Source organism: Botrytis fragariae, assembly GCF_013461495.1.
Source record: "Botrytis fragariae strain BVB16 chromosome Unknown tig00000163, whole genome shotgun sequence".
Taxonomy (NCBI): domain Eukaryota; kingdom Fungi; phylum Ascomycota; class Leotiomycetes; order Helotiales; family Sclerotiniaceae; genus Botrytis; species Botrytis fragariae.
The window spans coordinates 1,263,265-1,286,521 of NW_023500999.1; the positions used below are offsets into that span (position 1 = coordinate 1,263,265).

General features: G+C 41.7%; 9 protein-coding genes across 9 annotated transcripts; 4 read left to right on the top strand and 5 right to left on the bottom strand.

Annotated features, from left to right (window-relative positions):
- Positions 1–304: 304 nt before the first annotated feature.
- On the bottom strand, positions 305–1,517 carry Bfra_009974 (putative hsp90-binding co-chaperone protein; the record flags this gene model as incomplete). The annotated part of the gene is made up of 3 exons (XM_037340309.1): positions 1,338–1,517; positions 588–974; positions 305–522 (listed from the first exon to the last, which is right to left on the bottom strand). Exons 1-3 carry the CDS (start codon positions 1,357–1,359, stop codon positions 305–307), a joined length of 627 nt encoding a protein of 208 aa, XP_037189532.1. The 5' UTR covers positions 1,360–1,517.
- A 441-nt stretch (positions 1,518–1,958) lies between these two features.
- On the top strand, positions 1,959–2,981 carry Bfra_009975 (putative snf7 family protein; the record flags this gene model as incomplete). The annotated part of the gene is made up of 3 exons (XM_037340310.1): positions 1,959–1,975; positions 2,206–2,239; positions 2,343–2,981. The coding sequence occupies 3 exons, from the start codon at positions 1,959–1,961 to the stop codon at positions 2,979–2,981; spliced, it is 690 nt and encodes a 229-aa protein (XP_037189533.1).
- A 1,012-nt stretch (positions 2,982–3,993) lies between these two features.
- Positions 3,994–6,153, bottom strand: Bfra_009976 (putative c6 zinc finger domain-containing protein; the record flags this gene model as incomplete). The annotated part of the gene is made up of 3 exons (XM_037340311.1): positions 3,994–4,519; positions 4,638–4,921; positions 4,999–6,153. 3 exons carry the CDS (start codon positions 6,151–6,153, stop codon positions 3,994–3,996), a joined length of 1,965 nt encoding a protein of 654 aa, XP_037189534.1.
- A 1,348-nt stretch (positions 6,154–7,501) lies between these two features.
- Positions 7,502–9,564, top strand: Bfra_009977 (uncharacterized protein; the record flags this gene model as incomplete). Its single annotated transcript, XM_037340312.1, has 3 exons — positions 7,502–7,580; positions 7,641–9,173; positions 9,227–9,564. The coding sequence occupies 3 exons, from the start codon at positions 7,502–7,504 to the stop codon at positions 9,562–9,564; spliced, it is 1,950 nt and encodes a 649-aa protein (XP_037189535.1).
- A 2,029-nt stretch (positions 9,565–11,593) lies between these two features.
- Bfra_009978sa (putative abc transporter protein) lies at positions 11,594–13,957 on the bottom strand (the record flags this gene model as incomplete). The annotated part of the gene is made up of 9 exons (XM_037340313.1): positions 11,594–11,622; positions 11,674–11,696; positions 11,759–11,895; positions 11,998–12,275; positions 12,324–12,477; positions 12,529–13,053; positions 13,104–13,362; positions 13,414–13,654; positions 13,717–13,957. The coding sequence occupies 9 exons, from the start codon at positions 13,955–13,957 to the stop codon at positions 11,594–11,596; spliced, it is 1,887 nt and encodes a 628-aa protein (XP_037189536.1).
- A 1,503-nt stretch (positions 13,958–15,460) lies between these two features.
- Bfra_009979 (putative fad binding domain containing protein) lies at positions 15,461–16,113 on the bottom strand (the record flags this gene model as incomplete). Its single annotated transcript, XM_037340314.1, has 3 exons — positions 15,461–15,768; positions 15,857–15,997; positions 16,059–16,113. The coding sequence occupies 3 exons, from the start codon at positions 16,111–16,113 to the stop codon at positions 15,461–15,463; spliced, it is 504 nt and encodes a 167-aa protein (XP_037189537.1).
- Positions 16,114–17,856: 1,743 nt separating this feature from the next.
- Bfra_009980 (uncharacterized protein) lies at positions 17,857–18,197 on the top strand (the record flags this gene model as incomplete). Its single annotated transcript, XM_037340315.1, has 2 exons — positions 17,857–18,005; positions 18,116–18,197. 2 exons carry the CDS (start codon positions 17,857–17,859, stop codon positions 18,195–18,197), a joined length of 231 nt encoding a protein of 76 aa, XP_037189538.1.
- A 791-nt stretch (positions 18,198–18,988) lies between these two features.
- Bfra_009981 (putative dna polymerase delta subunit 4 protein) lies at positions 18,989–19,651 on the top strand (the record flags this gene model as incomplete). Its single annotated transcript, XM_037340316.1, has 2 exons — positions 18,989–19,408; positions 19,469–19,651. The coding sequence occupies 2 exons, from the start codon at positions 18,989–18,991 to the stop codon at positions 19,649–19,651; spliced, it is 603 nt and encodes a 200-aa protein (XP_037189539.1).
- A 652-nt stretch (positions 19,652–20,303) lies between these two features.
- On the bottom strand, positions 20,304–22,325 carry Bfra_009982 (putative atp-citrate synthase subunit 1 protein; the record flags this gene model as incomplete). Its single annotated transcript, XM_037340317.1, has 2 exons — positions 20,304–21,833; positions 21,885–22,325. 2 exons carry the CDS (start codon positions 22,323–22,325, stop codon positions 20,304–20,306), a joined length of 1,971 nt encoding a protein of 656 aa, XP_037189540.1.
- Between the last annotated feature and the right edge of the window lie 932 nt (positions 22,326–23,257).

The following is a 23,257-nucleotide window of genomic DNA, read 5'->3' on the forward strand; positions in this document are numbered from 1 at the left end:
CTTCACTTCACACACGATTTCAATCAAGAAAAGATAAGTCGTTACTTTTATTTCATATTCATCCATTCTTTCCTTCAGTTTGCATCCATTCCGCAATTCGATAAAATGCCATCCCAAAAAAGAACCAAAGAATCAAATATGTGTGTACCCTAACTCTCACCAAATAACTCTGATGAATTGAGCAAAAGATATCCATATAAGTCCTTTCGTATCATCTGAGAACTCCTAATATAGTATCTCTGCTTTCTTGAAATGAAGTTGAATGAAATGAATGTGGGGAGTCATTTGTCATAAAGGGAATCATCTAAGCGACCTCGGTGATCTTAGCAGCTGGCGCTTCAGAAGCTTCCTCCTCTCCTTCAAGTGCTGGCATTTCGTCGTCATCCTCATCATCTTCACCCTCATCATCATCGCCCATTCCACCCATTCCTGGCATGCCAGCTCCTCCGAGTTTCGAGAAATCAATACCGCCGAAATCTCCACCGGCTCCTCCCATCATGTCTCCCATTCCTGGCATTCCACCTAAAGAATCATCTATTAGTTTATTGTCCAGCCTTATATTCAACCGAATGCAAAAAAAGACTTACCCATGCCACCCATCTGGCTCAAATCCTCTTCAGGAGCCTCATCTTGCTCATCCTCATCAACCCACTTATCGAAATCGGTCTTCAAGTAATGAACCTTCTTGGAATCCTTCAATAATCTAGGCCAGAACTCCTCCTTCAACTCCTTCTTTCTCAAGACAAATTGAGTGTTCTTCTGGGTATGGTTATACTTAGAAGCACTCTCATCGATCTCTTCGTAGAATTCCAAGGTAACTGCATATGCACGCTTGAGAGACTCGGAGTAGCCGGAGTATGTAAGAGATTGGGACTTGAGATCGATCTTTGGTTCCTTGACATCGGGAACGCTGATGGTTAAGTAGATGAAATTCTTTTCGGCTTCGGTCTTGCTGGATCTTTGAGCCCAGAGAACTATTTTTCATTGATTAGTGATATGTTCAGATATCGAGTATACATATGTATGTATATCTCTGTGTATGGGTGGTATGAAAGAATTATAGCTCTGAGCAGTTACTGGCTCTTGCTTATGAATTTTGAGGCTTCAGCCTGCAGTACCCCTCATTGAAAAGGTAAATGTGGGATGCAACTGATTGACCTCAAAACATAGCTAGCCACATAAACCACCAAAGACTGGTATTCATTTGAAATGGCACAAACTCCAAGCAAAAGCTAAAGTAACAAGAAAGAACTGAGTACTGGGTTGTGACAGTAGAGAAGCTCTGTGACTTCTCTATCGCAACACTGGTAAGGAAGAAAAGAGCTAACAAAGCTTACCTTCAGGTGTTGATTCAGCCATTGTGATTGAAAGTCTTTTTGTATGAAAAATGAACTAGAAGATGTTGTTGATGCGAAAATTGAATTGGGGTATCAAGCAAAAGGTTTGTACAGAGTTGGTATTGTTGTTGTTGTAGAAGAGAGAAATTATTGAGAGGAGTGTAAAGAAAGGATTGGCGAACTTTCTATTTGTTACTTCTTGCTGTGTGCAGACAAACGAGGCTGGAGCCAGCTAGATGTATGGAACCTGCGAGAACATTGGGGAAAGTACAATTGGAATGGTAAGTGAGTGGTAGGTAGAGTGAAAGCGTTCTTTGATTTACGGTACATTTACAATACATGATGTAATTAATTTCCTATTACAGCTCTTCTAAAGATATATGTCTTATTTTGCTGACTTGTGAAATTTCTTAATTAAGTGTGTAAATAATTAATCAAATAAGATAAATGAAGTTTTTCTCTTCTCCCTTCTTGTTAATTATTAATGAGAACTTAACCCCACGTTGTAGTTGCGGCTCCTGTAGAAAAGTAGAAAAGCGTGAAAAGGCAACGTCACTAACCGCAGACATCTGATTGAGCTTGGACCTAAACCCCAAACTAATACTGTACTATACCATAGACATGTATCAAACTACATCGTATCAATCACCATCACTTATCGGCACACTTCCACTTATCACACTTATTACTAGGGACCTACAATAATTTGAACCTTCGACTCAGATTAGAACGATTCAATCGAATACGATCAAATTATCAAAAAGGCCGTCTTTGACCTTCAATTTCTCTCCTCAGTAACACGGCTACAGACCTCCAATCTATTCTGGGAGTAAATCGTATTCAAAACACCCATCATGGAATCCATAAGAGCCGTATTCTTCAAACCTGATCCTCAAGTTCAAGTGCGTGTATTCCCCATACCATACCGTGCCATATCAATACCATACATACCCATTCCCATTTTCCTCTAATCCATCCATCTCCCCTCATCTAATCATCCCTCAGGTCCGCAAATGTAACAATCTTATCCGCCAAAACACTCGCAAACTCGACCGAGACATCGCGGCCCTCAAAGCCGTCGAAAACAAAACCCGCAACCTAATCATCGCCGCCAACAAACGCGCCCAACGCAATCCCTCTCAAGCCAAACAAGCCGCCCAAGAAACCCGCATTTTCGCGCGCGAATTAATCCGCACTCGAAATACCTCCCGCAGACTCGTCACCTCGAAAGCCCAATTGCAGAGTGTGAATATGCAAGTTAATGAAGCGTTTGCGGTGAGGAAAATCGAGGGCAGTATTAAGGCGAGTGTGGGCATCATGAAGGATGTTAACAGTTTGGTGCGATTACCGGAGTTGATGGGGACGATGAGGGAACTGAGTCAGGAATTGGTAAAGGCGGGAATTATTGAGGAGATGGTTGGGGATATGATGCCTGATCAGTTGGAAGAGGAGGATGAAGAGGCGGAGGAAGAAGTTGATAAGGTACTTGGAGAGATATTACAGGATAGAATGTCTAAGGTGGGAGCGACGCCAAATTTGCCGGCAGCGCCTGTACAAGAGGAAGTTGCTGCGGAAGAGGAAGACGAGGATGCCGAGGCTATGTTGAATCAGATGAGAGGAAGGTTACAAGCTTTGAAGAGTTAGGTGGTGAAGTCATGGAGATTGGGTTTTGTATACCTCATTTGGAGTCTGGCTGGAGTTCGGATAGGAGTTCTGGTTGGATTTTTATATGCTTAGAGGCATTTTTCCGGTGATCTTAGCATGGATCAATACAGAAGGGTTGTTCAGAAATCCTTCCTGGTCTATTACTTTATGCATGTTTACAATATATCTCATGATAATAGATATCTCTCTCCAAGATTTAATCTAAGGTGGGTAGAGCGAAGAGGTTAAAGGTGGGTGGCATGAAGTCGTCGATATTGATTTCTATTGCGATGTCACATATCACATGGCCATATCCCTGGGGTACGCAAACAAGCAAGCAATCAATAAATACTAGATAAAATATAATTCCTATTCTCAAGCAAACTATTTCCCTTGTAAAATTATTACTCAAATCTCCCTAGCGATAATTCATTCCAAGATCAAAAGAAGATCAAGGGTAGAAGTAAACATGATGTCCAGTATCCATTCATATTATCAACCACATTATCAAATCCGGTCGATCCATCATTCAAATCCATTCCCATTGTCAATTCCATATCCAAGCCAAAGAAATGACAGAAGGAAAAAATATATAACTCCAGCTTTCCTTCCTCCCGCATTCAATAATGTCGAAATTTAAATTCAAATAAATAGGCCGTTATTTTCATCTCTACTCAATCTTCTCGTCTCATCTCATCTCGTCCTGTCAATAAATCCCCCTGTCAATATCTCGTCTTTTACCCTCCATTGGGTTGAGCTTTTCTTTCCTTCTGTCCATGCGTCGAAACATCAAATGCAAAGTAAGAGAAGAAAAAGTATCTGGTCAAGTCACACTGGATAGTAGGAACTAACAGTCAACCAAACCCAAATCGAGGAGGATATAAAGTAATAGGAAGATCCATCCATAAAATGAAAAGTTCGCCAAATAAACCCTCCGAAGAAAAGCCTCGGAAAAGGAAAAAGGGGATAGAGCAGAAAATGCAAGGAAGCCAAAGAACCTTACAGACAACATCTAAAATCCCGGATGTACAGGAGCATCAAGTAATTGCAATTCCTCCAAATATCCCTGTTCCTCTTGCATATTCCTAATAAAGCCCTCCTCACCAGCCTCACCCCACCATCCTCTCTCAACAACCTCCTTTTTCCTCTGCCAAATCTCACTCGCTACTCCTTTAACCTGGCCAAATGCTCGTCCAGCACTAGGCCAGACTTGCCACAAAGTTTTCAAAGCCCCAGTGTTCAATTTCAATTGTTGTTTCAAATCGTCATCATTGAGAGTAGGGTAGAGAACAGACCAACAAGAGAGATGGACTACAGAGGCAAGAGTTACAACGCAGGTGAAGAAATGCGTGTGACGGATTAAGGGAACGGGGAGAGTAATGAGTTTGGAGATTGATTGGGCGGCAGTAATAGTTTTGGAGGCGTGAATGTTGTAGTTTGAACCGGGCATAATAGGGTGGTGAGGAGCACAGGAAGTTATGGGAGTAGTGATGCTACTATCTAATTCCGAGAGCTCACGGTGGAGGACAATAGTCGCGCTAGGAGAATGAGGGTTAGTTTATGTGGATAAAATCGAGGTGTTGTTGTGGAAATGAAAGCGGTAAAAGGTTAAAGAGTAAGAGGGTTTGACGGAAGATAGATAAGTGGAAAACATACGCTTCTGTAATCATGTTTGCTTGGAATAGCATCTCATCAAGCTTGCCATCACCACTGACGAGTTGTCTCTTGTTATCTGGTAGATGTAAACGAAAGTTGACAAGATACGCATCAAGACGATCGACGGCGGAACTGTCAGGATGTGGATTAATCATCTTTCCCGTCAATAGTCGACCTAAGTTTCGGATCGCGGAGATACGATATGTGAAAGATGAGTAGCTGTAATCACGATGCTCAAAATCCTCATCGTCAAAATCTGTAAGGAAATGAGGGGATGGAATATTCTGGTTTTTGTTAGTATGGTGATTGTGAAAGGTAGGCATGACGGGAAATTCTCGGGTATCAATTAGGGAAGACTTACTCCATTAATATATTCGCTCTCTTCACATGGAAGTCCAACTTCTGCGGGTATGTCCTTCATAGGAAAGAAACTTTTTTGGTGAACGCCAGCAATCATTCCATCAACCACAAACATTTCCCACCAAGTACGACGCCAACTCTCTTCCAAACTAGACCAGCCATTTCCATGCATAGAAGCAAAATCTCTTTTGTTCATTCCCAATTGTAATGCCAACTCTTGAGCATCGGTAAGGACTTCCAAGGCCTTCTCTTGATATGTATAACCATCAAGTCCAATGCAAAGAATAAGCATTGCCTGAACCTTGAATGCATCCTTGGGACAATCTGGACGATAAATTGCTCGTTCAGCTTCTAGACATAGTGCCGTAGTGGGTGCTTGATCTATGAAGAATGAACCCACATATCTCATAGCAGCTTCTAAATGCTCCAGTTGTTTTTTCTCCTTGAGCAATCTAAGAAGATTATCTCTTGGGAGAAGAAATGGATGTGCGGGCCAAAAATGATAATAAAATGCTTCTATACATTTCTGTCGAAGGTCTAATCCGTTATATTGAGGTTTATTGACGTCTAAAACCGTTTGATCTCTATTAATGACATAAGACGGAGGATTTGCCGGACCGAACGGTAGCGTCTGTAGTCTATTGTCGGGAGGTGTAGCTAATCCACTAGGAATGTTGGCCGAATTACCGGTGGTATTGATGGTTGTAGATGATGTCCCTGGTCGAACTAATGGACAAGCTCTGGAATTGTTTGGTTGAGTTGACGTCGATGCCGCCGTCTTGTTTTGAGCCCCATTACGTCTTGGACCCTTAAAGCCTCGACGACTTCTCACGTAGACACATTCATATTCATTAGTAGAGCATCTAGAACATGGACTAAAGCCATCGCATTTGAGGTGCTTGGAGCGACAAGCGACGCATGCTGACGGGACTGTAATCCGGTCCTTTTGATGGTCCGGAACGACTGCTAACTGTCTTTCGCCTTGTTTCTCAGGCACATGATCGGAAGTTGGTGATAGTGATGAAGCATTACTCGTCGAAGGCGTTTGGATGGGAGATATGGAATCCATAGCTCTAGTGGTCAGATTTGATGTGGATGTGGATGAATTGCTCGCCGACCAAAACATATGAGGCACAGAAGTAGAGGTCTGCTGCATTGGAAAGTCAATACTGCAACCCTGGTACAAAACGTCGAATGATTGATGGATATTCTATCCTTGTACTACGATATTGGATAGAATATGCTGACTACCGTAGTAATTGTGGTACCTAGCGAGGTCCCCGATGAGCCCGAATAGATTGAGTACAAGAAGGTTTGATAAGTTTAGTACAAACACGTCAATGATATGCTGACAGCGATGTCGTTTGTGTTCAACTGGGTCCAGGTCAAATCTTTATAAAGGATGGAGGAAGCCACGAGAATGAAAAAATGTTGTGAACTTATGTTGGAAGATGTTGAGAAAACGGACGGACAGCCTCAATATAACGATGGGGACTACCACTTCTGGTGCGAACAAGTTGTTATTAAATGCATGCGGAGTGGTCCATCCGTTCAATCGATTATCTATCTGACATACAGTTGTTGAATGCGTAGGTATGCGTAGTTGATGCGTATTTGATGCGTAGTTGATGCGTATCTCCTTTCATTTACTTTGGAGCACAAGAAGCAAAGAGATCCTATTGGAGCTGAGTCCCGAGAGTGGTTTAATTCACCATGCACGTGACCTTGTTTCTTTTTACATCGATTGATTCGGATTTCCCCTTCATTATCCGCGATTGCTAGAAAATTTCCTCAGCTCTGCATTTTCCTTGCATTCAATCTGCATACAAAAGGTTAAGATTATCTCACATGGGAAACTTCCCGCCATCTGCCATTTTTTTCAGCACACCATCAGAGATAGGAGAGGGCTGTGAATCTGTGATGCAAAATCTGCCTTTTGACACCTGCATAGTTGTGGAGAATAATATCAAAAGCGATTGGGTAAGGTATATTATGAGCATGGCCACAATGAGGCTGGCTCGCCGGTAGATGAATCTTGATCATTTTATGATACGATGGGATAATGTCTATCTGAATTACACTCAACGGCGTTGCAGTCACTAGTCGATCGTTTTGTCATTGGGGTTTTTTTCTTCATTGAGGCTGTGTGTTTCCTTCAATATAGTTTCTGAAAAGCTTCAGTTTCACATACAACATCGAAGAAAGATTGTAAGCAATAATAATTATTCGAGCGCCATCTGCGGATCCGCGGACCTACCCCAGTTTTTCTTTTGCCAGGTTTTCTTTGCCCAGCAAATATCTGTGCAGGAAACAATTCAGCAGCATCGTGTCTTGATGGAAGAGCTTCCACCGCAACTCGTTCATACTTGCCGTTATTAGACGACCGGCCCTTTTGGTTCAATCGGTTCCATATTCTAGGCCAGCCGTGCCGTGATTTGTTTTGACTCGCATGCCTCGGTAGTACAATCAAATTTCCCGACACACCATTTCACTTCTTTTGAAATATGGATCCAATCAGTGCTGTAGGTATAGCTCTCAGTGTAGCATCCTTGGCTGGTCAAGTGTTTACAGGATGCATTCAAGGTATATGATTCCCTTGATCTTTAGAATCAATTTATTGGATATTGATATCATTATTGTCAGGGATTCAATTCATTATCACAGCAAAGAATGTCCCTGAAGAGTCAAAATACTACAATTTGAGACTGCGGATGGAACAGCAAAGATTATTTGCATGGAGTGAAACTTCCGGTCTGCTAGACCTTGATAATCAAAATGATCAAAAAATTCGCGAATCCAATACATTTGTCATCCATCGAACCACCATCCTAGACCTTCTTGTTCAGATCCAATGCTTGTTCAAGGAATTCGAGAATGCCCAGAGAAAGAATAAGCACCTCAAGGTTATCCCTGACTTCGTATCAGATGAGAATTCTATCGATGATCCAGCTAAAGATGCCTCAAGTGCTCATGTACCATTGTCCGAATCGAGAAGGAAATTCATAATGAAAGCTATGAAATCCCTCAAGACTAATACCACGGAACAAATCACTGAGGGTGCACGGCGTCTCTGGTGGACAGCCTTCGACAAGGAAGCATTTGAGATTCTTCTTCAACGTTTCTCCACTCTCAACGACAACATGACGGATATCCTTGATACCCGTTTGCAAACCGAGATTCATCGGACGACTCAAGATACAAACCGAGGTGTATTACAACTCCACAAAGATCTTTCTTCTCTATGCCAATTGGTAATGGCCCTGAATATCAAGCTGGATGCTCGAACATATCACACGCCATCGATTCCTCATGATTATGCGGACGACAACAATTCGGGCTTAAAGCTCTTGTCCCAGCTTGCCAAATTCAAGGCATTCAATGAATCAATTAATCCCACGACCGGAAGTTTAACATGGGATGAGGCGACTGGAAATGCTCTTTCGCTGGGAAGACCAAACGATGAAAGGACGAGTCTCGAAATTGCTAAGTCTAGCATCCAACTTGCTCCTGAAGAGGACTCGATAGATGGAGATGCCATTAGATGCGAGGCTACATATTCCCACGATGGTATTGAAGAACCAGTATGGATTGAATGGAAAGAGTATGATTGCAGTCCTGGTGCTACCTCTCCATCCCCCCTCATAGTAGACCGCGTTCAGAAACTTGCTGCACTCCTTCATCACGAGCCGAAACCAGAAGCTTTCCGAGTTCCTCATTGTCTTGGATATTTCGATAACCTTACCTCCGAGCCTACTTCTCTCTCTTCCGACTCCGAAGAAGATGAACTTCCCGAGGCACGTATTGGAATTGTCTTTCGGAAGCCACAATCAATTAAGACCTCCCCTACCTCTCTCATCCAATTATTCTCAAACTACCCCAAACCTCGAATCACTGATCGTATAAAATTAGCTCATGCCCTATCTAATTGTTTATTATATCTACATTCCGTGAATTGGCTTCACAAAGGGTTTCGATCGCATAACATAGTATTTTTCCCAGTTACATCAAATGATGGTAAACGTCAAATTGTGAACTGGGATCAAGTATATTTGAGTGGCTTTGATTTTGCTCGACCAGCTAGAAAGGATGAAACGACAGAGATACCAGGAGATGGCGAAGAGCACAATATGTATAGACATCCAAGTACTCAAAATATTGGATTTGGTCCAAGAGAAAGTGAGTTGTCTTTCCAGAAATCTAATGGTCAATTATACTGATATTATTTACAGGCTACCGAAAAAGCTTCGATATATATAGTTTTGGTGTGGTATTAGTTGAATTGTGTTTCTGGAAATCAATAACCGAGATCATGACTGAGATCAGTGGACGATCTTCAAAGAGAGCAAAGAATGTACAAGAAATTCTCATGGGTGAGGAAATGCTATCGAAAATAGGAGGTGAAATGGGTGAAATAGTGGAAGAGGTCGTAGAGAGATGTATAGTTGGTGGTAAAGAGCTGGGGATAGACGATGGAGAAGATGAGATGGGTGATGAAAGAGTTGCCTCAAAACTCGGAATGAGATTTTTCGAAAATGTAGTCAAGAAGCTAGGCGATGTCAAAGTCTAGAACAAGTATGTACCTTAAAGTATGAGTACGTATGAAAGTTCAAACTGAACCAAATGTCCCATAATCTCACTTTCCGGTTGAATCCTGAAACATTTCGAAACAGCACATGTTGTGCTCACAAGAACACTTTTAGAGAATGCCACCGGCTGTAAATTCCATGTCCATACTTACATATATTGGGTAAATATGCCTGCAACCCGACGATCTTAAGCACTGCCAATCCCAAGATTAGATTTCCTGATCACAAGATTAATCAAAAATTACCGTCATAGCCGCCATGCCCAGACTTCCAAATGTATCACGTCTATTTCATAAATACTACGACTCTATAATACTACCAGAATATATGTATGTCAGCAGTGCCAATATGTTATACAACGTTTCGACTAACTAGGATATTGGACTCCAAGTTCCAACTTCAGACATTGGCAAGGTACTCGCAACGTTGACGGTAAAATGTAAGCGAAAGTGATATCACATTCATCCCGTGCTTACCTACCGTGAATATCGAAGATCGTTAAGTATGCACATATTTATGTAATCACGGCACATCATGAACACAAATCCATGAGTGGTATTGATCTACGTAAATACATTCACGTATGCATGTAGTGTAGATCCAGAATTCAACTCGCCATCAAGCCATGAAGTGCACGAATTGACACAACATAGATTATATGTAAATCCATCTTAACACAATCTCATGTATATGTAATGTGCGTAGTAAACACAACATGAGTGCCTCGAGAGTAAATACGTACCTGGACTGGAATCGTACAAATCACAGACTGGGATTAAGTCGGGCGGTTGAGAGTCGTATGATTTGGCGTTGTACGGCATGAAGCATGTACTTAGATACGCATGTGATTTTTCACCCTTGAGGTGTCTAAATTCAGACATCTTTTCAACCATCCTCTTACCAAAAGGTGAGTGAGTACGTGCAGATTTACAAAGAGTTGTGTGATCAAAATCCTCAACAGCTATCAGAAACGTCACCAGCATCTTTATCGTCCATCGTCTCATCGTCTCATCATTCACATTGAACCTACAGTATCTTCATTCATCACAAACCATCAAATCTTTCTCATACCTGCTACGATATCTACCCCGTTCATAACACAAAAACCTTTCCCATCCCTTCCGTACACCTCCGGAAGAAAACAAATCAACAGTACAACCCTATAGGCGCAGTCAAAAACGAGAGTCAGAACGAAATACTCTGTCACTCCGTACTCGACCTGTATCACTCGTATGACTTGTGTAACATATACTCGAGCCGGCTGAATCCGGATAAAGTTCCTATATGCTGTGTTTAGATATATATTATGTATAGACTAATATTTTGGGGACATATACCCGGTATATATGAATGAATGAATGGATGTGGTGATACCGTGGGGTGAGGTGATGAGGAGATGGCTTGCTTGGTGAGAGACGGGTGAAGAGATAAGATGATGTGCTGAAGGCTCGAGCGTACTGTAACGTCTGGCTGAATGTTCGTGGATAGATGGGTGAGTGATGATGAATGTGTATATGAAGAGATGCATGACGATTATACTACAATATGTAGGTATGTAGTAAGTTACAAGATTGGTGAAAGCGAGATCATGTTCAATGATCACTGGTCAAGCGTCTCAGGTCATGCCTTTGAATTTAGGTAGCCTACTTTGCAATGCTACAATATCACTATTTGATTTAATGAATTGAAAGAATTTTTTATAAGAGAGGAGAAATATATACAGTCTTGCTTCATATACCATCCAGAGTCCAGAAATATATACACAGCAAAATGGTACCAAACAAAACAATACTCGAAACCTCAAGGATAAAACATATAAACAATCCCTCACACTTATCAATGTACAACACTGTGTCCGCATGACATCTGATCACCACACTTCCCAAAGCTGCCACCACCCGTGCCGCGTTCTGGTACCTCGTTCCCAATCAAGTAACATCCAAGCTACTTTTACATCTCCAAATCCCAAAGTCTTTCCATTCTTGTCCATCCACTCACTAAATAATGATTTTATCGTCTAAAATACATAGCACCCAGGCCTAAAATCCTATATACAAAAATAATTGCAAGTAAAATACCTACCCATTCACCAGTCTTGCCAGTCTTGTATCCACTGTGCTTCGTTAGTAAAATTCTAATGGAAATCTAGATTATGAAGGAAGGAGAGGGACTTACTATTGATCTAAAACTCCTTTACCACTAATTTTACATTGAGGTGCGAGATCGGTGATATACATGCATTGGCAGGAAGATCCGCAAGTATAGTCTCTTTCTGAAAACTCATTGACCATCATTCCTTGGAAAACGTACGTCTATTGGTATGCATTAGCATTACTGTTGTATCATGACCACGAGTGGTACAAAGTATCTCGATAAGAGATTAGAGATTAGAGATTATAGAATAGAGAACATACCTGATAATCAATGTAATGAAATACATATCTCCAAAACACGTTGAGAATTTGTGGAGGTACCAAGAAACCACCGACACTCATCCACAGTCCATTTGCAAAAGCAGTAAGAGCAAGAGATATCACAAATGAAGGGAATAAAGAGGATATAAGAACGACAAGTGATTCGGCAGCGAGAAGATCAAGAAACAGCCACATTATCCATGTGAAGAAGGCAGGAGCCGTAGGTCGGAAATTGTTGAGGAAATATGTTGTTACCGAAAAAAGAAATGATATCAAAACTGAATATAATGTTAGTTGAGCTTCAGAAAATACAATTATGAACATACATAGATAAGGTAAGCCAATAATAAAGTTCGAGAGCATGAATGCTGTAGGACCATAAAGACCATTTGCTCGTTCTTTGATAAATGTAGAACGATCTTCGAGAAACGATGGAACATAAGCAACAGCCATAAAAGACATGAAAGCTGAGCCAAAGAACTGGAATTCGTTAGTCATAAAATGTATCCCCTGAAGAAACATAGTACTCACGATAGCATTAATGAAAGGTTGAATTTCACTTTGATCTGTTTTAAGACGTAACCAGACCGTACCCATCATAATAGCAAGCCCCATATACATCGCAATACGAATACCATATGCGACCACATCTCGGTAACTCTTGATGAATGCCCTGTGTACCAATGTCATCAATATATTGAAAAATCCACCACGCGAGGAATTGGCCACGGGTAAAGGCTTGACATGTTGCAGTATAAGTTGAATTTTATCATGCATTTGTCGAAAGATCGACGAAACCAGCCAAGATTGATAAATCTGTAGTAGTCTTGCTTGTGATTGTGATTGATCGACTGCAAAGTCTGTATTCATGAGATCAAGAAGGTATTCCGAAGCATTCATGTGAAGTGGAATTGGATATCCTATGGATTCGAAATGTTGATTGACTTTTGAGACAGGACCAAAGTAATGCGACTTTCCTCCGGATAATAATAGCAACTTATCGAATAATTGGAAAGTAGAGGTGGAAGGTTGGTGAATACTTGCTATAACAATCAACTAAATAATCAAATCAATGTAAATCCTTAATAATAGTGGCAATAACTAACATTGTTTTGTTTTGCGACCTCTTTAACAAAAGACATCACTTCCCAACTTGCAGCAGAATCCAACCCAGACGTAGGTTCATCCAAGAAAAGAATCTTGGGACCAGTGATGAGTTGACTGGCAACACTTACTCGTCGTTTTTGACCACCACTAATACCTTTCTGAATTGGTGTTCCAATAATGGTATGTGCCTGATTACGAAGACCGAATGAATTTATCAAGCCTCTGATCCTTCTCATTCGCTCACTTTTCGTCAATGAACTAGAGGAGAGTTAGTCCGTAAAAACATAAACCAAAACTTAGCAACTATACTTTTTATGAGCAAGACGGGCGGCAAAATTCAATGTTTCTTGCACTGTCAGAGAGCCTATGAGAGCATCCTCTTGCTCAACATATGAACTCATATTTCGAAAAACACTTTTAGACGGACTTGATCCATTTACCAGTGTCTTTCCAGTTACAACCGCTTTCGCAGCTGCATTTCTATGAGCCAAAACATTCAAGAGAGTAGTTTTTCCACAGCCACTTGGTCCCATCAAAGCACATATCTCTCCTACAAATACATTAGTAATCTACCATTCCTCTGACCTAACCATTCCAAATATAATTACTGACCAGCTTCAACAATACCACTAACACCATCTAGAATTGCTTTTGATTTTTTCGTTTTATTGTCCTTCACAGTAACCGTCACATCCTTCCATATAAAATTCCGAACGGTAGTATTGTTTAGATGAGTATCATCAACAGCCGAGAGTTCAACATCGGTCATGAATTGAGTACGATGTTCCATATCGTAATCTTGTTCAGCCTTTCCTGAAGCTTGTGAAAGTGTGCTGCTGGTCGTGTCTGTCATAGTGTGATTCGACTGAAGCTCGAATTTTTCCAAGTGCCTTTGGAGAGGTATGCTGATTCCGAGTGACTCACGATTCTCAAGTGTTGAATTCTGAAGTCCCCGAATCTTAGTTGAATGATTGTTCGGAGTCTTGATGGAACTTAGTTCTTCGAAATCTTGTCGATCTTGAAAATTTGGAAGTCGAGGAGAATCTAATGGAGAAGTAAAAGGGTTCGTATCTCGGAATTGATTATTAAACTGACTCAGAGGAATGTTTGAAACAATGTTGTGAGACTTCGATTTTTGCCAATGAGTTTGATTTGACCCTGTGTTTGAAGCACATTGGGATCTTTCTCCAACGTAGGGTGCACAGCTTTTATATTCCATATTTACCCTTCCGATACTAATGATTGCACAGTCAATTGTGTGTAATACAAAACTTAAAATTCCAAACTTAGCTAGGTATTATTCAGCCTGTCTGACAACATAAGCCAAAGTATTCCAGCTCTGACACGGTGATACTGTACGATATCGCAACACTAGGAAACGTCCGAAATACGAAGCGACCTTAGTATAAAACTTACTATGGAGAATTCGCCGATCGGAGAATACGAACCTTATAACATTAAGAACTATATATGAAGTCAGGCAACAGTTCTATTCCAACATTGATCTGCAGGTCCCCGATTCCTGTGGGAACAGTGTAGGCGCGAAGCATTTGGTGGGGTAATCGAGTACCACTCGAGCCACTGAATACTTTCCTGGGAATTGGGGATTGAAGAAATGGTAAAGGTGGGGCAAATTAACGATCGTGCATTTATACCAAGCCGCCTTACTGGTTCGAATCTTCAACTTGCTAAGGCTTAGCGAGGTCCCCGAGAAGAACTAGAGGTAGTAGATAAGCGTAGTAAGCTACTACCATACCATTGACTTCCAAAGATACTTCGCCGACATGGCGTTCAATAGAGCTTTGAAGTAAGTAATGAGTCGGAAAATAAGGTATAGATACATACAAAGACAACGATATACCAAAAGATAACCACGTGAACTCATGAGAAATGTTAGAAAGGTCCCCTAAATCAATCGGTTTGATTCCGGTTAAGGTGATTTTCGAAGAAAAATTCGTCAAAGTCGTCGGATTATTTGGCTCCGTTCCTTTTTAGTTACATATAATTCTCATTCATCATGGCGGCTAAAATCGTTATTGTTGTTTTGTAGTGATATGAGGATCCAAAGACTGGGGTGCATATTATAAAGATTCCATGCAACCACAACGCTTATTGTACTAGCCGTTGAGTATACATTATGCAATGTCGCCGACCATATCAAAGTACCTTGGCTTTGTTAATTACACCGGCTGCGGAGTAAACGGATGCAGTGTCGCCGATAGGAGCAGATGATCATGACTCACTCAACGGCAGAAAACGGCGGGAAAAAGGTTTTATGGAGATGAGAATCAAAGGTCAGAAGTTAGTACAGCAAAATCGACTCTTCCGTCCATGCATTTTCTAAAGCACCAACTTCCTAGTCCATAACAATTTCCATACCCGAAATCTTAAATCCCCCTTTAACCAATTTTTGGAAAGTCCCTTGACGATCATACTTCCTACTCAGGGCTCTCATCTTCTCAATATTCCCCTCACCATATCCCGCCAATGGATTTTGCCTTTGTCCTGCATAATTTAGATAGATGAAAGGATTTGTAACTCCAAGATTCCCCGCCACCGCATTGATCTCATCAACCGTAGCATAAGCTGCATCGGTGAACTTTTGATCATCCAATATATGATTGGTGAAATTGGTAAAAAAATTTGGTTTGGGCATTCGCTGTGCTGATTGGATAGATCATGATTCCTCTCCATAACTTTTCGAAAGGGAATGACTCCAGGTCATAGCGAGTTACGATACCGAAATTGTTACCTCCTCCTTTCAATCCGACAAAAAGATCTGAATTCGAAGTGGCATTCACGTTGATAACCGAACCATTACCAACCACAAGCTCGAAGCTATTAACAGTATCCGCCACAAAACCTTTCTGGGGCGTAAACCATGAGTAACCACCTACAATCAAATCCATGTAAGTTATCTCTACGGTTTATACTTTGCTCTGAAGGCAACTTACCTCCAACAACTGACCCGCCGATTCCAACCAGAGATGCTCTACCACCAGAGACCATCATACCCTTAGTCTCAGATACTCATAAATCTGTCCCCACTTCAATCCTGCGCCAACATGTGCGATTCTAACATTTTTATCCACCGATATATCATTAAGCTTAGCCAAATCAATGGTGACTCCATCATTGATTGATGTCGCTCCAGCAAATGGTGATATTGGATTTCAATATAGAACACTGAGATCATCCAGTCAATTCTGCAGCCGAAGTAGTTGATGGATTCTAACTTACACATTCACTTGAAGGAGCTGCTCTGGTGAAACCCAAGGTTACTATGATCAACGCAATTCGTAGGAGCAATATTTTTCGAAAGACGACTGCTATGAAAGAGAAAGATCAAGGAAATTGTGTTGCTAAGAACACCAGTATAATATTACAGATGCACTGGCATGTGTCATCCTTAACATACTCAACTTTGTATCAGAATTTTCATATCATTTACCCGGTAGCAAATGAGTGAGTGTATTGAAGCTGCCCCTCATCAGCAGTGGAACTCAACTACCCCATCAGGTTGCTCGTACATCCTTTCCTGAAGCCCGGCCAGCTCATATATCATATTCAAACTCTTGAACGTTATTCTTCCTTGAGCAAATAAGCAGAACATCACAGCAACTATACTGTGACGATCATAGATAAGTATTTACTGACAGTTCAACCTTTCAAAATCGAATCGAAATCACAACTCCGTAAATTGATCACGACATTCCCGCTAATACTAATAAGGAAGACGTGATCGGCAGAATTTGATAATCGTGAATGGCTCAATTCCCACCGCTCACGTGCCAGATTGTACAATCCTCGTTTTGTTGCACATCTGAATTGAGTCGTTGCAAAAAATTATACTTAAGCCTAGGCCGTTCAGAAATGCTACCAAAGCTCACCGGGAGGTTTAACGGAGGTCAAATTGTATTCTAGACCATCACCAAAATTAGTACAAGCACATATGACTATCATCTTTCAATACCGGTGAAACTTTGAAAGAGTTATTCGTAGTTTAATTCATGTATTACAATCTTCATCTAAGCCTCGAGCAATCAAGCCCCTCCTCCAGATCCTCCTCGGTCTTAATGTGCCACCGACACTCACATAATCTTCTCCATCAATTCAACTCACCTTTAGGGTTGACAAATTAAGATACCCATATACAAGCATCGGTTCCAACACGCTTACTGTTGCGTCTCACATATCTTGACCTTATCAACGTAGTTTCTTTCCCAAAGTGGACCTGTCACCAAAATCTATACGCGCCTTGCTATGCTCTTTTATGTTGAAGAACACAGGTGAGTAGGGCATTGCAAGAAGATTAGGAAGCTCATGCAAAGAAGCACGGTCATTTCATTAACGCAAACCCGTTCAATCAGTAAGGAATGACGATGTTCATGATACTAATGATCTTAGCATATCTTCCAACTAATGAAAAGAGAAGGTAGAACACGAAGAGGAACTGGTATCCTGCCATACACAAGTGTTGTACCGGCAGTAATATAACAAGTTCATGATATTATGATAAGAGAGTTAGAAAAGGGAAGGAGTAAATAGACGGTTTGAGTCATCGAGAAGAAAGTGATGTTGTTTTCATCACAGGGGATAAGAGTAAGAGATCGACCGGCATAGCATCATCCCCATGTCAAGCAATATCTTCAATGAAACTGCATACTGTACCTTCATCCGAGCTAACACTTTCCCCACAATCGACACAGCTACATCGAATCCTTCGGCTTGATGATTGAGTAGCATGTGATCATGGCCATAGCATGTATGACGACCGATTACCGATTCCAAGCACCCAATCCTAACTCGGGTTCCCGTCCGCAGAATGCTAGTTTCCATGTGCCAACGATCCATCCTACACATTCCACTCCTTCCTCGTTCTCTCAATTCCTTCAAATCAGGTAGGAAAAGAGCCGCGTGGAAAAGATAAGGTAGCAGCAATGTTCTTTATCTGAAATTGATAGAGGCCCCGGTTGTGCTTTATTCTGCCTGCATGTGCATATTCTCGCAGAATCCAGATTATGCAATACAACATCGAAATTTCCATCATCATCAAAGGTATTTGGAATTGTATTATGATCAGTCCTTTTTGACAAACAATCATGAAGGATCATTCAATTCTTTTTGCTACCCCTCCACACCCAAGAAGTCCTGCTGCTTTTATCAAGCAAGTTGGACCCTAGCATGTTATGGAATGCCGCATTTATAATAACAAGGGAAACGACTGTGTCTGTGAGAACAAGTCGGACCTGCTAGCTTATTGAAGTAATATCGAAGCTATTCGCAACAGAAGCACTGCAAATATCACATGTTCCTGTCAGTCAGTCTCGGACCTTGGTACGTTCTAGCTACCTAGTAGTAAGTCTAGAGCTCTCCGACAACTACGGGTTACAGACTGACAATCTTCACCAGCGATATCGCAAGGAATCCACTTGGTTCATACCTTCCATACTTTGTAAAGAAAACAAGTACACGCAAAGAAATCTTTATCCTGCAAAATCCAGAAAATACTAAAGCCACATACAATTAAACCAAACAATGAGAAAACCATAAAACAATTAGCCCCATTCAAGCATTCATGCATCAATCTCCCTCTTCTCCCAACAAAAAACAACTCGCAAGAGTTTCAAAGACGCTCAGACCATTCCCCAAATTTGCACTAGGAAAGATGTGATTTCTATGCTTACCTAATCCACATGTTGCCCTGCCAAACCGTTCGAGCACCATCGTCATACTCCAAATTATCTAGCATCAATATAGATTCAAAATATACGATACCATCAACATCACTCCATCTCCACATATACCAAACCTCATATCCATACTATTACCTCGCCATCTAAACCCTAAAAGCATCATCCAAACAACCACCAAAACAACAATCATGCCCACCACCCGTCGCAGCAGCGGCCCCGCCCAAAAAGGCACTCAAAAAACCCTCTCCTTCACCAACACCTCCAAGATCTCCAAAGCAGCCAGCACCCCCAGCACACTCAAAACCAAATCTTCCATCACCAAGCTCCCAAACCTCACCGAGCTTGCCAAGCCCTCCCCCGCATCCCCAGACCTCAAACCCTCCACCCTCCCAACCACCCCTCCCAAACCAACCTCCCAACCCAAACCCAAACCCCAAACCGCCCATCAAACCCTCCAAACTACCCTCGCATCCCAAATCTCCGACGCTAAAATCCGCAAATACTGGAAAGCGCGCGAGGATCTCCGCTTAGCGCCTCGAGTCCACCAGAAAGATTTGGAAATCAGTGAGAAGATATTGAGGGAATGGGATTGTATGAGTCAATTTGGTGTAAGTATCTTTCTCCTTCTCCCCCGAAAAACACATCTACAATAACTAACAACCTTCCAGCCCGCCATCGGCATCTCCCGCACCAAACGCTGGCACCGTGCCTCCAGACTCGGTTTAAATCCACCCCTTGAAGTCCTCGCCGTTCTCCTCAAAGAAGAAGAAAAGAAAAATAAAGCGGTAGAAAGAGCGTATGTGGATGAATTGATGGGAGCGAAGGGAATTATCGGAGGGGATGCGGTGTAATTGAAATTATGAAATATGGATAGAGAGAGAGATCTCTAATCTGGGAGATGGAAAAGAAGAAATTACGAGAACTGGAGTGTACGATATAGCACGATATGCTACGATATGGGAGGATCTTTAAAACAGGACATACACGAATTGGAATGGGATACATGCGCATGGGATATGGTCAGGCGTTAGGGATTCCCTTACTTGTTCTTATTTTACACTAAAGCGGATTTGAGTTCACATGTATTGACAATATGAGGATGAAATATGAGCTATGGATATTGAATATGGATAGGATATCAAATAAAATACCTACTTCATTGTGATCACAGCTTGAACTTTATTGTGCTTACCTTTCTAGCTTGGGCGTAACCACAAGAAATAAGAATGTCGTTTAACTTCACTACAGCAAAAGAGAAAATACGTACAAAAACTTTAAAACACCTCATTGATTCATCATTTTAATTTCATTTCCATTAAAAAATTCTTGCTCTATAGCAATTCTTCATCTACTACATGATTGATCTTAAAAACTCCATTCATCCAGCATGTTTTGAATCAGAAAAAATAAGTGTTCCTTGTAAGAAGTAGGAAGCATGCTCTATAACTTCCACCCTTCGAATTCATCCGCGCTTGCAAAGTTGTCTCCTGGTTAACCTCAACCTTACATCTGAACCTCAACACGACCCTCAGAACCAGGTGCACCCGATGACAAAGATGGCAAAAGGTATGTAATATCATCCCAAGGATGTCTGTAAAGACCAGTGCGCAATCTCTTTTGATCAAGGTAATGAGCAATCAAACCAATAGAACGTCCAAGAACGAAGAGACCGTTCAAGACACCCATCTTCATGTAATCTTCAGCCTCCTCTGCGCTAAATGCACCACAGTTGCGCATTAAATCAACGAAGCAGACGGCAACAGCACCATCAACGTTCAAGATCAAGTTATCTTTCTTGGAGGTGGTGACAGACTCAACAGCCAAAGCATAGTCAAGCATCTTGCAACTTGGGAAACGCTTCTTGACGAACTCCTTAACGAGCTCGACACGGAGATCTGGGTTGTTTCTTGACTTGACCTTGTGTCCAATACCTGGGATAAGTCTGTTTTGCTTTCTCATGGTGTCGACGAAATCACGTGGGGAAAGACCCTTGTCGAAGGCTTTGGTGAACTCCTCAGCGGCACCATCAAGAGCACCACCGAATCTAGATCCGATAGTCAAAAGACCAGAGACGAGAGCAGAGATAAGATCCTTTCCTGCTCTGGTAGTAATGATAGTGTTCATGGCACCAGAAACAGCTGGACCGTGATCGGCAGTAAGCATAAGAACCATTTCGAGGAACTTGCTTGCGTAATCTGGGAGACGACGACGGAACCACAGAAGAGACATGACACCACCAATTCCGATATCCTCCTTGAAGACATCAGAAATTGGCATACCGGCATACAAAAGTTCTTGTCCACGATCATCAGAAATGGTAGAGATGAATGCAGCAGGTTTTCGGATCAGACCAAGTTCTTGAGCCCATGAGTAATCAATTGGGATCTTTGGTACAATTGGCTCAGGTTGTGGAACAATGGTTCCAGCTGCAACAAGCTTCTCGTAAACAGAAGCGAGAACAGCTGGCATATCTTCAAAGGTATCTGGAACGTGGAAACCAGCCTCCTTCATGGACTTGTTCTTGGTAGCAGCAGTCTCGAGTTGAGAGTTGGCAAATGAACCAGCATGTCCGAATTGGACCTCAGTCTTGAACATGCTTGCGCAAGTACCGATAGCCCATGCGACAATTGGCTTTGTGATAGTTCCGTTCTTAACGGCCTCAATAACTCTGTATTCCTCAACACCACCAACTTCTCCTAACAAAACCAAAATCTTACATTCTGGGTCGGCTTGATATCTGAGGAGATGGTCGATAAAGGTTGTGCTTGGGTATCTGTCACCACCAATAGCAACACCCTCGTAAACACCATCGGTTGTGTTGGCAATAATGTTGTTGAGCTCGTTGGACATACCACCAGATTTGGAAACGTAACCAACGGAACCCTTTCTGTAAAGCTTAGATGCAACAATGTTGTCCATCATACCACCAGTGTTACCAATCTTGAAGGATCCTGGCTTGATACCACCGACAGTAGCTGGACCGATAATTGTAACACCCTTCTTTGCAGCTGCGTGAAGAATTTCACGGGCACGCTAAATAATTCATGAGCCCAGGATCAACGAAATTGGAGTTAGAAAACTTACTCTCTCAGGTACACCCTCAGCAATGATGGCAATTGACTTGATTTGTGGGTATTGCAAAAGTTCCATGGTAGATTGGTAAACACTACGCGATGAAGCAAAGTTGACAACAGTATCAACATCCTCGTGCTTAGCCATGGCCTTTTCAACATCTTGGTAAACTGGAAGCAAAGTTTCACTGGTACCCCAGTACATCTTGCTAACGAATTGACCACCGAATGTATAAATGATACCTGCAACTGAAGGAGTCTTTCTCTTGCAGATGAAGTCGAAATCGAGCATGCCTTGAACAGCTCTTGGTTGCAGACCGTAAACGAAACATCTTGTCTTGTCGTGGAAAAGGGTATGGTCAGCTCTTGGGCTCAAAGGTCTGGAAGGAGCCGCAAATCTGCGGATATTGTCGTTGGCATTGCCTTGAGCACCGGATGCTGTAGCGGAAGGCATGGTGAAAGAGGAAGTAATCAACAAAAATCTGAATGTGCGGAAGAGTGAATTGTTAGTCAATTGAAGAAAACGTCTATACGGCCCAAAAAGGAAATAGTGATTATGGTGGTGTGGTGTTTGGGCTGAACGGATGAGAGAATGAACGAGTTTGGGGAAGTCCGTATACGGAGGAAGAAGGAGACGAAAAGATAAGAAAAGAGGGTAGAATATGAGCTTACCTAGGTAGAGACTCGAGAGTTTCAAGGAATCCTTTCTTCTACCGACTTTAATCTTCGACGGTGTGGAGTTCTAAAAAGAATCAAGAGAATAGAGAAAGGGAAATCCGTACGTAAACAAAAACGTAAAGAAATCTAGCAATTTCGTTATTCTAAATGTAATGGGAAGAAGTAGAATGAAGTGTTTTTTTTTAGAAACAAGACAAACAACTTGAATACTTTTCAAAGTACTTTTTGGATGTATGAAGAGGAGGAAGAGGAGGAAGAAGAGGAAGAAGAGGGTATTTTGAGATTGAACGAAAGGGTGACAACTTACCAGAAGAGATGGGGGGGGTTGGACTGTAATAGAATAATCGAGATAGAGAGACACACAAGTGAGTCCTTTTTTTTCTTCCAAACAATTCCCTTTAGAAATCTTTCGTTGACAACTGAATTGAGGGCCGATATTTGGAGTGAGGATTGGTTGAAGTTCTTAGCTGAATACCTAAAAGGAATAGAGGGGAGTGGAAAATAATGAGCTCGGACCGGAGTGTGTGATATGCGTCAAGAGTAAGACTGTGTGAAGTTAAAGTGGCAATGGATTTTTGAATATCAGGGCATCCAGGTTTGGCCTTCTAGCGTATTCGACGGTCTCTCCACTAAGCCCTTTTGAGCCATGTCCCTTGATAAAGTATGTCGGTGTTGAGCAAATTCCGATGGTTGAGAGCCAATAAAGAT